Consider the following 12,900-nt stretch of genomic DNA (forward strand, 5'->3'; position numbering starts at 1 on the left):
TTGACTGACTGACTGACTGACTGACTGGCTGACTGACTGACTGACTGACTGACTGACTGACTGACTGACTGACTGACTGACTGACTGACTGACTGACTGACTGACTGACTGACTGACTGACTGACTGACTGACTGACTGACTGACTGACTGACTGACTGACTGACTGACTGACTGACTGACTGACTGACTGACTGACTGAATGACCGACCGACCGACCGACTGACTGAATACAAAATTTTAAATATTTAGCAAGTTAACAAAGACTGACCGACTGGCTGACTGAATACAAAATTTTAAATATTTAACAGGTTAACAAAGTTGAAACCAGGAACTAGTGAGATTTGTTCCATCAGATTGAAATATGATGATGTTGATGCATTCACAAATAAATCTAGGAGATAATATTCATTTGAGCATCTATTTTATTTCAAAACATCGTGTGTACAGTGAAATGGTTGCAATTGTCAGAATCATGAGGAAACTTGAAAAAGATCGAATTGAATCATCATGTTTGTTTGCAAAAAAGCGAAAAAATGCTCTAATAGTGATGAGGAACTATATAAAATTGAGAACAAGTTCAAATTTGCTGGAACTGTTCATCAGTAATGTAAGTATCTGTAGAATTTTTTTTTTCCCATTTATTTATTTCGTTCAGTGTTACACATTTGGTTTGCTTCTATTAAGTTTTTTAAATTAGTTTTTTAAATTTTAACTCAATTTCATATTTCAAGATTCCCTCATCCATCAAACTGTCAAAACTGCGATAAGACGGTATAAACTGGAAAATGAGAGGAAGAGACACTGTGATTTAGCTGACGATACCAAACCAAGTATGAAAAGAAAGATATCTCTTCATAAAGGATATCAAATTATTGGAAAAGACAGCCGAAACATTTGGTTCGTTGGCCAATTCGGAAAGTAATTCAGAAAATGAGAACAAAAAAATATTTCCTCTTCAATGTGGAAAAAATTGATCAGCCTCAGCGAAAGAATTCAAGAAATGGTCCAAAAAGAGACGCTGATTAAAAACAGAAGGAGAACAATTTCGTTTATGACGTCTTTTACTTAAACGACTACACATTTGATTTCTCGTTGTTTCACAATATTCAACACGTTGAAGCATGCAAACAATGTGATGATGTTAAATATCTGACAGAGGAGCAGAGGAAAAAGAAGAAGAGGAGGACGATGATGAAGATTGTGAAAACAACTGGCGGAACGACTACCCCGATGAATCTTCCTGGTTTTACAATGCGGATCCTAATTTCAGCTGTTATGACTATGGTCGAGATTATGGATGAAACAGATTCAACCATTTTACTTGATATTTTGTCATTGTCTTGGGCCGAAATAATTTTTCGTTTTATATATAACTGGTCAGCATTAATAAACTTTATAAATGCAGTTAATACAATATTTTAACTTGAATTAAATGTGGTTCAAATATTAAATTAATTTATTTTGCCACTTCTAATTGCATTGATTTAAAATAACGCTTAAATCAAAGTCAAAATCAAACGGCAACACGTCTTTAATTTTGGCAAAATTGAAAATTGACAAAATATCCTTGTCTAAAAAGTAAAATAATCACAAACAAATTTGGCAACTTTTATTAAAAATTAATTTTTTACTAAGAAGTTAGGGATCCATGAATATTTTAAGTCTATGAAACTTAATGTCTGAAATTTTTACTAAAGAACAGTCATAGCATATAAAATAGAAACTGACATTGAAATTTTATAACAATTTAGAGTTAGCTTGTGTTGAGTTGAATAGAAAATATTTTAACTAATATTTAATTAAAAACTCAAATGGCGGCTTTTTTCTGGCCATTTATTTTGGAACAACTAACTTCACAACTAACTATTTTCCAATCTGTTTGTGAAATACACTGAGGAGCGTGGTTGAACATCGCTGAAACAGAGCTTAAGAAACCGATTGATTGATCGATTGATTGATTGATTGATTGATTGATTGATTGGTTGGTTGGTTGGTTGGTTAGTAGGTAGGTTGGTTTGTTGGTAGGTTGGTTGATTGATTGATTGATTGATTACAAAATTTTTTGGTTAATAAAAATAAAGTTATTTCAATTCTTTTTAAATTGTCCGATTTATAATCCGACAACAAAAGCAAAATTACATTAAATCGAATCATTAAGTAAAGCTTTTAATTGTGCGCTCGTCAAGTTTCTCTTGTTTCTTTTTTTCTCATTTGTCTCCATATCTTGTTTTCTTGTACTGGCTACCTACAAAAGATAGAATAATTTTTGAAATTTGCACATTGTATAAGTCTCAATCTAAATAATACCTTACCAACCAACAGCTACTTCAACAACCTTGGTTGCGTGTCCAATTTCTCACTAACAAAAACGCCAACTCTACCAACTAATTTCCTACAATGAAATTAACCAACTCTATCAACTAATTTTCTACAATAAAAATAACTAACTCTACCAACCAATTTTCTAAATAAAATAAACTTATGCCTCCTTTTCAATGGTAGCCCACCGACGCTGTGTATCCGACAGTTTCTTGCTAGCGAAGCCAATGGGGCTTTCCTTTCCAAGACTATCAATTTGCACCAAGCAGCATGCCACCGTGTGGTCACTAGCGTCAGTGATTAAACCAAACGGTTGGGTGTAATCAATGGTATGTAAACCTCCAACATTCTTCAGCTGATGAATTACCGTATCCAAACTACGTTGATGCTCTTGTGTCCACGTTACATTCCCATTACCTCTCCCTTTCGTCAATTCCGTTATGTTATCCAAAGTACTGGCTAGATGCGGGATGAAATTGTGGAAGTAATTTAGAAATCCTATCTATTTTCGTACTTCCTTCTTCGTGGTTGGGGGTCGGATTTGATGTAATTTTTGCAACTTTAGTGGATCCATATCAATGTTACCCGATCCCACCAAGTGTCCCAAAAATGGTATCCTGGCCTTGTGCAAAACGACATTTTTCTATATCAAACGTCAGGCCAGACTTCCTCCCAATTATTGGAGTATACGGCTATGTCGTCTATGTAGGCCTCTGTGAATCCTTGCACATGTCTGGTTAGTTCCTTCATGGCTCTTGTAAATGTGATACTGGCCGACTTCAAACCGAAGGGCATACGGGTAAACTCAAATAATCCAAAATCGTAAACAAAGGCGGTCAGCCATCTTGATTCCTCCTCCATGGGTATCTGCCAATAACCACTTTTAGCATCTAAGCTACTTATATATCGGGCTCGACTCACTTTCTGAAGCACATCTTGAACATCAGGTGTAGGAAAACCATCTCCCTCAGAATGTCTATTCACATATCGGTAGTTAACGGCCAACCGGACAGTGCCATTTTTCTTCATGATGCAAACAATGGGACTGGCCATTGCACTGTTTGACGGAATAATGATACCCTGCTCCAACATCATCTTTAATTGTTTCTCAACTTCCGGTTTAAGTAATTCTGGTATTTTGTATGCACGCAACCGTTGCGGTCAAAACTTTTCATTCACACTGATACTATGCTGTACGGCTGAATATAATCCCACCCGAGGTTGGAATATCTTTGCATGGATTTTCACTATCTCCATCACTTGTTTCTTTTATACATCTGATAAATGAGTTATGCTCTCCATCTGTCTTTGTACCATGTTCATCTCCTGTGTGCTCTCCGGCTCATATGAATGTAGATGACCAAAGTCCTCTTCATCGTTCCTTAGAATGACACAATTATTCAAAGCAACTTCCTCGATCCGTTGGTTATACCTCCGTATATGATTCACATGGATATGGCGTTTTTGTCTTTCTAATTCAACTATGTATGAATGTGGGGATTTTACTCTCACAATGGTATCAGGCCCTTGCCATTTGTTACACCATTTGTTCCTCCAAATTGAGAAAACTAGAACTATGACCCCATGTCCCCCAACTGAAATCTTCGACTTGTACTACGTGAGTTATAGTGATGAGCGTACCGTTGCTGTTCCTTGTCAGCATGATCCTCCGCATAACCATACGCGACCTCCAAGTTGTGTCGTAACTCTTTCAGGTAAACATCAGGTTGTTTTTTTAGGTTTAGTGGCAAGCAGCGTTCTCCCACCCATGATTCTTTTAAAACCATTAAAGGACCCCTAGGCAACGTTCCATACAACATGGTGAACGGGCTAACATGAGTGGTCGCTGAAAGTTTCTCTCGAAGAGCCCACAAAACAAATGGTAACATACGATGCCAACTCCGAGGATGATTTTGCGCCAACTTCTGGATCATACCCTTCAACGACTGGTTACATCGTTCCACCACTCCTGCCGCTTCCGGATGTCCCGGTGTATTGAATCGAGGACTACATTCCAAATTTTGAAGCAATGCCTGCGTTATACCACTCGTGAAGTTAGTACCCCGATCTGAACTGATGACCCTTGGTATAGAGTAAGTTATAAATATCTGCAACAGCATCTCACATGTCGTTTTGGCAATAATGTGTCTCATCGGGTATGCCATGGGCCATCTAGTGAAAAGATCCACCACAACTAAGGAGTAATTCTATCTTGGTTTGGGTCCGCTTTCCGTTGATATCATCGGCCCAATACAATCCATTACCAGATGGGAAATCGGTTCCTCCTCTTTCTTGGAAATGGGAGTTATGGGAGTTCTTTCTGTTATCCTGACCGAGTTTCTCAGTTGGCATATTTGACAAGAGTGACAATATCTTCGTATCTTCTCACACATTTCCGAAAACCAAAAGCTAAGGGCCATCCTTTGTCTTGTAGACTTAGCAGCCATGTGTCCAGCAAACGATTTATCATGTCCCATTTCCATCACTATCTGAAACCTGGTTGCTGGCAAACACAACTGTTTCCTTTTATAACCTAATAAAGTTTCTTGGTGGTATAAAATGCCATCTTCGATAAAAAATTTTTTTTTTTCATCTTCGCCCACTCCCAACATTTTTTGAGCGTCTGACATTTACGTTGTTCCTGAAGGAATTTTTCCTTTCCCAGCGTACACCTTCTACACTCTCTTCATCATCTTCATCTCTAACATTACATTTATTATTCTTCATCGTTGCATATTCCTGACCACCATCATTATCATGAACATCCGCCTCTTCGTCATCGACTAATCGACCACCATCGCTACCAACCCTTGCTTCCCCTGACCGAACCACATCTCCAACACCATCTACCTTATCTGCTTCATTCGACTGACCAACGTTACCAGCATCATCTGCCTGATCAACATTACCAACATTACGTTCCATCTTCTCATCCTCCTCACTATCAACGTCGTGATCCTCATTACCATCAACACTACTGGCATCCAAATTACAATTATTAATTCCACTGACTTCATCATCTTTCTCCTCATCAACCTCATGATCATCAACTATATCTACAATACCACTGCCATCTATTTTACAATTATTATTTTCATTAACTAGTTCATTCCCAACCTTATCTAAAATACTGCTGCCATCTATTTTACCATTATTAATATCGTAGTTATTGTAAGCTACTTCCAATCTAACATTGATCTTAGTATTATCACCATTATTGTTGTGAGTACCTTTACTGCCAATATTGTTGTCGCTGCTATTGCTGTCGCTGTCATTGTGGGAAGTACTTTCACTACTACTAGTGTTAGATATCAATTTACCAGTAGTGTTGCTGTTGCTGCTGTTGTGAGCTACTTCATATCGTCCAACATTACTTTTATTGTTATTACTATTATTGTTGTGAACTGTATGGGTACCAGCTTTGTTAACCTCATGTGATCTAACAATGCTTTCATCATTACATTTATCATCATTTTCACTGACACGACGTTTGGCTGCATCAACACCATCACGCCTATCAGATCGTCCACACCTCTCCTGACATGGTATCTGGAGGCTATCAGTGTTGTAGAACGTCAAGGTGCTCTCATTCCCCAACTTGATTGGTGTGATATTCCTGGTCATCTCGAGTTTCACGGCAGGTACCTCATACTGTTCTGCCATCTTCAACAATTCCACCACCTTGGGTGTAATAATTAACTGTTTGCTAGCATTAGGTACCACTGCACACCATACTCGTACAGCGGGGGCAATACTTTCGCCTTCATCAGGGTTATAGGCCATCATTACCCATGCACCATCTACTTCTGTCGTTGGTCTATTCCATCCCTTGATCCTCAAACGTTCCCCTCTGGGTATGTTTAACTTGTGACATAAGTCCTGAGAGATTCCACATACTTCTGCTCCACTATCTACCAATGCTGCACAGGTCGGACCAGCTTGAATTTTAACCTGAACAAATGGTCTTTTGAAGTATTTTTCAGCCTGTATGGTCCCAGGAGTAATACCTGGTTTCTTCAACTCCTTTGTGGCCTGAGACATAGCAGTGACCTGGCATTTCATGAGCTTCTTGATGGGGTTATGATTTGTTTTCTGGGTACAAAATTTAGCAAGATGTCCCCGACTACCACAGTGATAACAACCTACCTTTGATATTGATCCTTTTTACAACCTCTTTTTTGAGCCATTTGGGATCTGTTCCGGGACGTACAGCCTTTTGGATAGGTTTATATCCTGAGGCTACATTACTAGACAGTCTCATGTTCATGTTGGCCTCATATATCTCCACAACATTGGCCAGACGTTCGTGGGTTAACCATTCCTCACCTTCCTGAGCTAATACATGTTCCAACAAGTTTTTTGGCAACAATTCCTTCATTCGGTCCACGACTAGCAATGAAAGTGCTTGATCCAACGTTTCAACCTTCCGACTTTGTAAATAGAATCGGAGATTTCGATGTAGTCTCGATGCAAATGCAGGATATGTCTCATCATGTGCCTTCCGAGCCAAAAAGAATTCATCGCGGAGTTTTATCGGACAAAAACGACAATAACGTATGATCTGTTGTTTGATTACTTCATAATTTAGATAATCATCAGTTTTAATCTCATTTAGTACTGTCTTCATCTTTGTTTCCAAATTAACCAGTAACAGATCTGCTCGCAATTCCTCACTAACTCGATGGCTGTCAAATATTCCTTCGATCCTCTGAAAATATGCTGCAATTTCACGGGGATTCATAGGACACATTCCTAACATTGGACTGATTCTACGGATTATACTAGCAGTATGGTCTCCTTGCTGAGCATTATTATTCTGACTCCTCAACTGTATGTCAGCTTCTCTACGTTCCCTCATATCTTCCTCCATCAACCTTAATTTCAATCTTACTTCTTCAGCTGCTGCTTCCTCTGTTCGTCTTTCAGCTCTTTCCGCTGCTTGTTCTCTGTGTCGTTCCTCCTTTTCTGCTGCTTCCATCATAATCCGAATTTGAGTTGCCTGCACGGGATCCAACGTTATCTCCTCATCACACTCTTTCATGCATTTGTCTTTCGACCGTAAATTGTGGGCCATCTTTACCAATTTTACCACGTTGTGTCCGTTGTGTATCTTCGTCAATAAAAATTACTCACCGGCAATTGACAAACGCCAACTCTTACCACTGGCGCTTTCTGTCCTTCCTGTTGACAGAATCCACTGCCACTTTCTGTCCTTCTTCCTCTTGACAAAATCCCATTTCTGACACCAAATGTAGCGGGTTCTTAGCGGCAAGGTTGAGACGTAGACACAAATCAAAAAATTTTATTCTGTAAACTGAAAACTATACCAAAATAAATATACAATGTCAATAAAGAAAACCAAAATAAAAGTTAAAGTTCGAGGTTAGTATGCAGACTTGTTCCTGCCAGTGCTGTGATCACGTACGAGCGGATACTGTTTCAACTTCTTCACTTGACAACAATGTAGAATCCTTCGAACACTGGTGTTATGTGGGGTTGACTCCTTCGGTTCCAGCCGTCTTCTGTACAAATATTGCACCACCTGTGCTTTACCCAACCACAAATGTTGTTGTTACGTTGAAAGGCAACTACTTCGTTCGCCACCCTCCAACGCAACAGATAACTACTTCGTTCGCTACCTTATGTTTGTCGTCGTTGAGCTCGTAACAACCCCGTACCGTATTTCCAGCTCTCCCATCTAACCACTGACTAATTACCACCCACGTACAAACAAATGAAACTTTTCCCCAATAATACCTTACCAACCAACAGCTACTTCACCAACCACGGTTGCGTGTCCAATTTCTCACCAACAAAAACGCCAACTCTACCAACTAATTTCCTACAATGAAATTAACCAACTTTACCAACTAATTTTCTACAATAAAAATAACTAACTTTACCAACCAATTTTCTACAATAAAATAAACTTTTTTTCTGTCTGACGATACCAGCCTTTATTTACCCGACGCGCCGTCCTACCCCGCAGCAATAATATAATTAAATGATGCGGCGCTCAACATCCACCCTTGAACTGTGACAGCAATGTTGAAGAGAGCTGGAAAGTATGGATACAGAGATTTGAGCTATTTCTTCTTGCTTCTCGATCGGACCAGCTTTTAGAAAAGGTACAAGTTGCGATGTTTGAGTTGGATTGGTGATAAGGGACTTCACATTTTCAACACATTCACTTTTGACCCGCCAGAGGACAAAGATAGAATAATTGCAGTAAAAGCGAAATTTGAAGAGTATTGCTCACCACGTAAAAACGTTGTTTTTAAAAGGTACCAGTTTTGTAAAACCTCACAAGCCACAAATGAGCCAGTAGATTCATTTGTAACCACGCTACGTCTCCGAGCCAAATCATGTGAATTTGGTGAACAGGAGGAGTCATTGATTTGTGACAGAGTAGTTTTGGGTTGTGCAGATGCACGTCTTCAGGAAAGATTATTGAGAGAACCGGAATTGTCTCTCACAAAGGCACTTCAGTTATGCAGAGCTGCTGAGGTTACTCGAGAACAATTAAAAACCATAAAAGGTGACGTGTTACCCGCAACAATAAACTCTGTGAGGTCTGGCAAAAATAAAGACTAAAATAATGACAAAATGAACAAACATGGCTGTGGAAGATGCGGCACAATTCATCCTATGAAACAATGCCCAGCATTTGGAAAACAATGTTACAGATGTTTAAAACAAAACCATTTTGGTAAGATGTGTAAAGCCCTCAACTTGTCAAACAAAAGAAGAAATAAAAGTTTTAAGAAATCTACAGACAACCATTCACGTTCAGCATTGCCATTATCTAGATCATCAATTCATGCAGTTGAGGAAGATATAAACAGCTTCGTCATTGGTGAATTAGCCATACATAGTTGCACTGCAAAACAAGTTAATTGTATGTGGAAAGAGCTATATCTAAATGGCATGAAAGTCAGATGCAAATTAGACGCAGGTGCTGAAGTCAACGTCATGTCAAAAACAGTTTTTTAACAACTTTCTAAAAGACCAAAGCTAACAAAGACCAACACAGTTTTTAAACCTTATGGCAGTGGAAAACTTCAGCCTCTAGGAAACAATAATTAAGGGTAAGAAAACGTTTTTAGAATTTTATATCATTAATAGCAATGCCCCAACACTGATAGGACTGCCATCATTCAGCAAACTAAATTTTTTACAATTTCCAAAAGTCGTAGATGCAAGAGATAATCTAGTTTACAGATATCAACAACAACAAAAATTATTATCGTAAATCGAAACCTCTTCCAAGTTTGAACGAAGGAAATGTAGAACGTATGAACCACAATGAAACATGTTCGTTTTAAACATTAAGCTCCAAATACCATTGTTGACACAGAGGATGGTTCAACTTTAAGACGGAACCGAAGAGATCTCATCTACACCAAAGAAGGACATCAACCTATATGCGCACCACCAGTGGATGATAGCATCATTTTCCACCAATTAGAGGCAACACAACCACAAAGGTTGGAATTTCCAATTCACCCTCAGTGCAACAGGTGACACCACATAGTCTTCGCAAGAATCCATCCTGAGGACACGGAGTAGTCGTTCATCAAAACTCCCTATTAGATTCAAGGACTCTGTTCTTAATTAAATATTTGCATTAAATAAAAACAATAAAATTGAACTTTTAAAGGGGAGATGTGACATTTGTTTCTTTATATATTTAGCATCTTTTGGACAATGATCAAATAAACAGAGATATCGTAACACTCACTCGTGTTGAATTGAATTTATATTAAATAAAACATATAAAGCATCACAACGATCGTCTTTTGTTCTCAATTCTTAACTTGTATTGAACACTCTTTTGCTAAATGTGCATTTGCTTTTTCTGGCTCTTTTCTCTGGAACTCTTTACCTCCTTCTCTGACTACTTTTCCAACACTTACGAAGTTCATGGTGGATCTCAAGACCAAATTCATTGAGGAGCGCTGTTGAACATCGCGAAAATAGTGCTTTATAAACTAATTGACTGATTGATTGGTAGGTGTGTACTTGTACATCTAACCTTTCGGAAATTATAAATTTTGATGTAGATACCGCTTGGTTAAAATTTAGCAACACCAATTTGATTAATTATAAGACAGAAGATAACTCGTAATTTACCGGAGTAAATATTGATTTATCAATTATTCGAGCAATGCACCTTTACTATAAAACGGATTCTGCGGGTTACATATGCTCTATAACAACTTTGCAGATATGTTTACAAAAATATGAGGAAGTGTTAAAATACATTTTAGAAACAAATGCTCTAAACAAAGATCTGTTATTAGTTGTTTTAATACATCAAAAACAGGCATCCATTGGCTTTTGGGTGTTATTTCTTTAAATGAAAAAAGATTCATTAAGACCTAAAGATATGAGAAACGGGTCTTTTATCCAGCTTGCTAATATTGTTACAATATTATTTGACATCATCAATATTTGACATCACAATTGTTACAATATTATTTGACATCATCAATATTTGACATCACAATTTTTTGTGATGTCAAAGCAAATAAATTGAAATAAATGGGCATTATGGCATTTTTCTAATTGTGTGAAACATATTAATTTGTATGATTGTGGTGTGTATGTTGTCAAATACGCAAAAGCTATTCTAAGAGAAGCTGCAAAGGTTGATTGTAATGACACTCGAAAATGGATTTTAAAAAATTATAAAAAAGCCATTGCATTTAAAAATAAAAAAACTATTTGACATGGATTTTAGTCTCTTATCTTACGCAAACATTTGCACTACCGTTCTCATTCCTATTTTGTCACAAAACAATTTGATGATAAAGGTATTAGAATATAGGGAAAAATGAAAATGATTTGACCATTTGTGGAGAGAATCAATGTTGAACAGACGTAAAACATAGTGAGAAACAGAGATTCTGCGTAGGTTGTAGGATGTGGTTTTATGTCATCTGCAGGAACGGCAAAAAAGTATATAATTTTTTCAAGTGCTTGGAATGCATGAAATAACAGGTGGAGATGTCAACGTAATTGAGACTGCCTCAAGCGGCTCCTTAGGAAGGTCACAAAATGTGATTGAGACTGCTTCAAGTAGCTTCTTAGGTAGATAACAAAAATATAATTGAGACTTCTTTAAGCGGTAAGTCACAAAAACTTAATTAAGACTGCTTCAAGCGGCTTGGCTTCTTAGGTAAATCACAAAAATATAATTGAGACATCTTTAAGCGGCTTCTTAGTTAGGTCACAAAAACGTAATTGAGACTGCTTCAAGCGGCTGCTTAAGTAAATCACCGCAAAACCCGAATCACACTTCACCGTGTGCAAGAGTGAACAACTTTGTAATCATGCAGAGTTGACCAACGTGAGCGGTCTAATTTTTGTATCTTTTAAAAATCTAGATATTTTAAAAAGAACTTCAAATTAAAAAACAATCATAAATAATATTATGTGGTTTTTTCGCAATGTTCCGCATTATGCATATATAAAATGAATTATTTTTATTTGATATTTGATTGAATACATATAAAAGCCATTTTTCACCTATATTATAAAAAATTGCTTCGATTAAATCAAGAACAATTGTGCTTTTGTGAAGTCAGCCAAATATTGTAAAGGCCTACGTTAATAAACATTTTTCAAGTTAGCCATTATATTTTATGACATTGTCGCGGTGAACCGCATTATTTAAATACAATTTTTGATCATATAGAAATCATGAATAATATATCGATTATATTATAGCAAATGGTTTTTGTTTAAATTTAGAAAAATTGTGTGTTTGTAAAAAGTCAGCCAAATTTTGCGTACGTTAATAAACATATTGTTATAAACGCAGAAATAATCGAATTGCGCTATATGTTAAATTTCTATTATCATTATCTCGATTATTTGTTCTTTTTGCTATATTAGCAACCTTTAGATTGTAAATTCTATTATAGAAGGAGTTGCGAATAGCGACGTAGTAGCGAGATTTGAAGCGAATTTGTAATTGTGATTTATGTAGTTTTTTTTGTTTTGTAATTTAGTGTTTCTATTACTGTTGGCATTCAAATAAACGTTCAACCAAGTTTGCATTTAAAACAGTTGTGTTCATCTATCAGAAACCTTGAACCTATGGAATAACGATAACTTGACGATTGTTGGAAGCTACAACACTGGTGTTGGAAATAGAGATCATTGAAGTTAAGACATTGTCGGATTGAAAATTTTAGCGACTAAAAGACTAACAAATAAAACACCACGAACTAACGAGGTGATTTGTGCGGGCTTTATAAGAAACTGCAATAACTATTATGATAGGTATTCCGGCTGCTGATGAGTTCCCGGTAGGGACGAAACACATGTCCAGCCTATCAAAACGAATACTATTCTTTTCTTCTCCCGCTTACTGCTCTTCTTCGTTCGGTGTTCTCAAACATCAAACGCAACCGCAACAAATTGGTGACCCCGACGTGATCAAAGAAAACAAGTATTCCAACGCATATCTTTCTTCGATACAGCAACACAGGATTGATTCCGGCAATGCAACCTCATCCATCACGTTCGCCAACACAAACGCGGCGATCTGGTGGGAAGTATTGTCGGATTGA

At 37.3% G+C, this 12,900-nt stretch overlaps 3 protein-coding genes across 3 annotated transcripts; 2 read left to right on the top strand and 1 right to left on the bottom strand.

The window, feature by feature from the left end:
• Positions 1-452: 452 nt before the first annotated feature.
• HELRODRAFT_182086 (hypothetical protein) lies at positions 453-1,302 on the top strand (the record flags this gene model as incomplete). Its single annotated transcript, XM_009032391.1, has 3 exons — positions 453-612; positions 733-919; positions 1,158-1,302. 3 exons carry the CDS (start codon positions 453-455, stop codon positions 1,300-1,302), a joined length of 492 nt encoding a protein of 163 aa, XP_009030639.1.
• A 3,607-nt stretch (positions 1,303-4,909) lies between these two features.
• HELRODRAFT_182087 (hypothetical protein) lies at positions 4,910-7,394 on the bottom strand (the record flags this gene model as incomplete). The annotated part of the gene is made up of 3 exons (XM_009032392.1): positions 4,910-6,170; positions 6,328-6,388; positions 6,467-7,394. 3 exons carry the CDS (start codon positions 7,392-7,394, stop codon positions 4,910-4,912), a joined length of 2,250 nt encoding a protein of 749 aa, XP_009030640.1.
• A 3,913-nt stretch (positions 7,395-11,307) lies between these two features.
• Positions 11,308-12,900, top strand: HELRODRAFT_182089 (hypothetical protein; the record flags this gene model as incomplete). Its single annotated transcript, XM_009032393.1, has 2 exons — positions 11,308-11,413; positions 12,611-12,900. 2 exons carry the CDS (start codon positions 11,308-11,310, stop codon positions 12,898-12,900), a joined length of 396 nt encoding a protein of 131 aa, XP_009030641.1.

The sequence above is a fragment of the Helobdella robusta genome, assembly GCF_000326865.2.
Source record: "Helobdella robusta unplaced genomic scaffold HELROscaffold_80, whole genome shotgun sequence".
In the NCBI taxonomy this organism is placed as follows: domain Eukaryota; kingdom Metazoa; phylum Annelida; class Clitellata; order Rhynchobdellida; family Glossiphoniidae; genus Helobdella; species Helobdella robusta.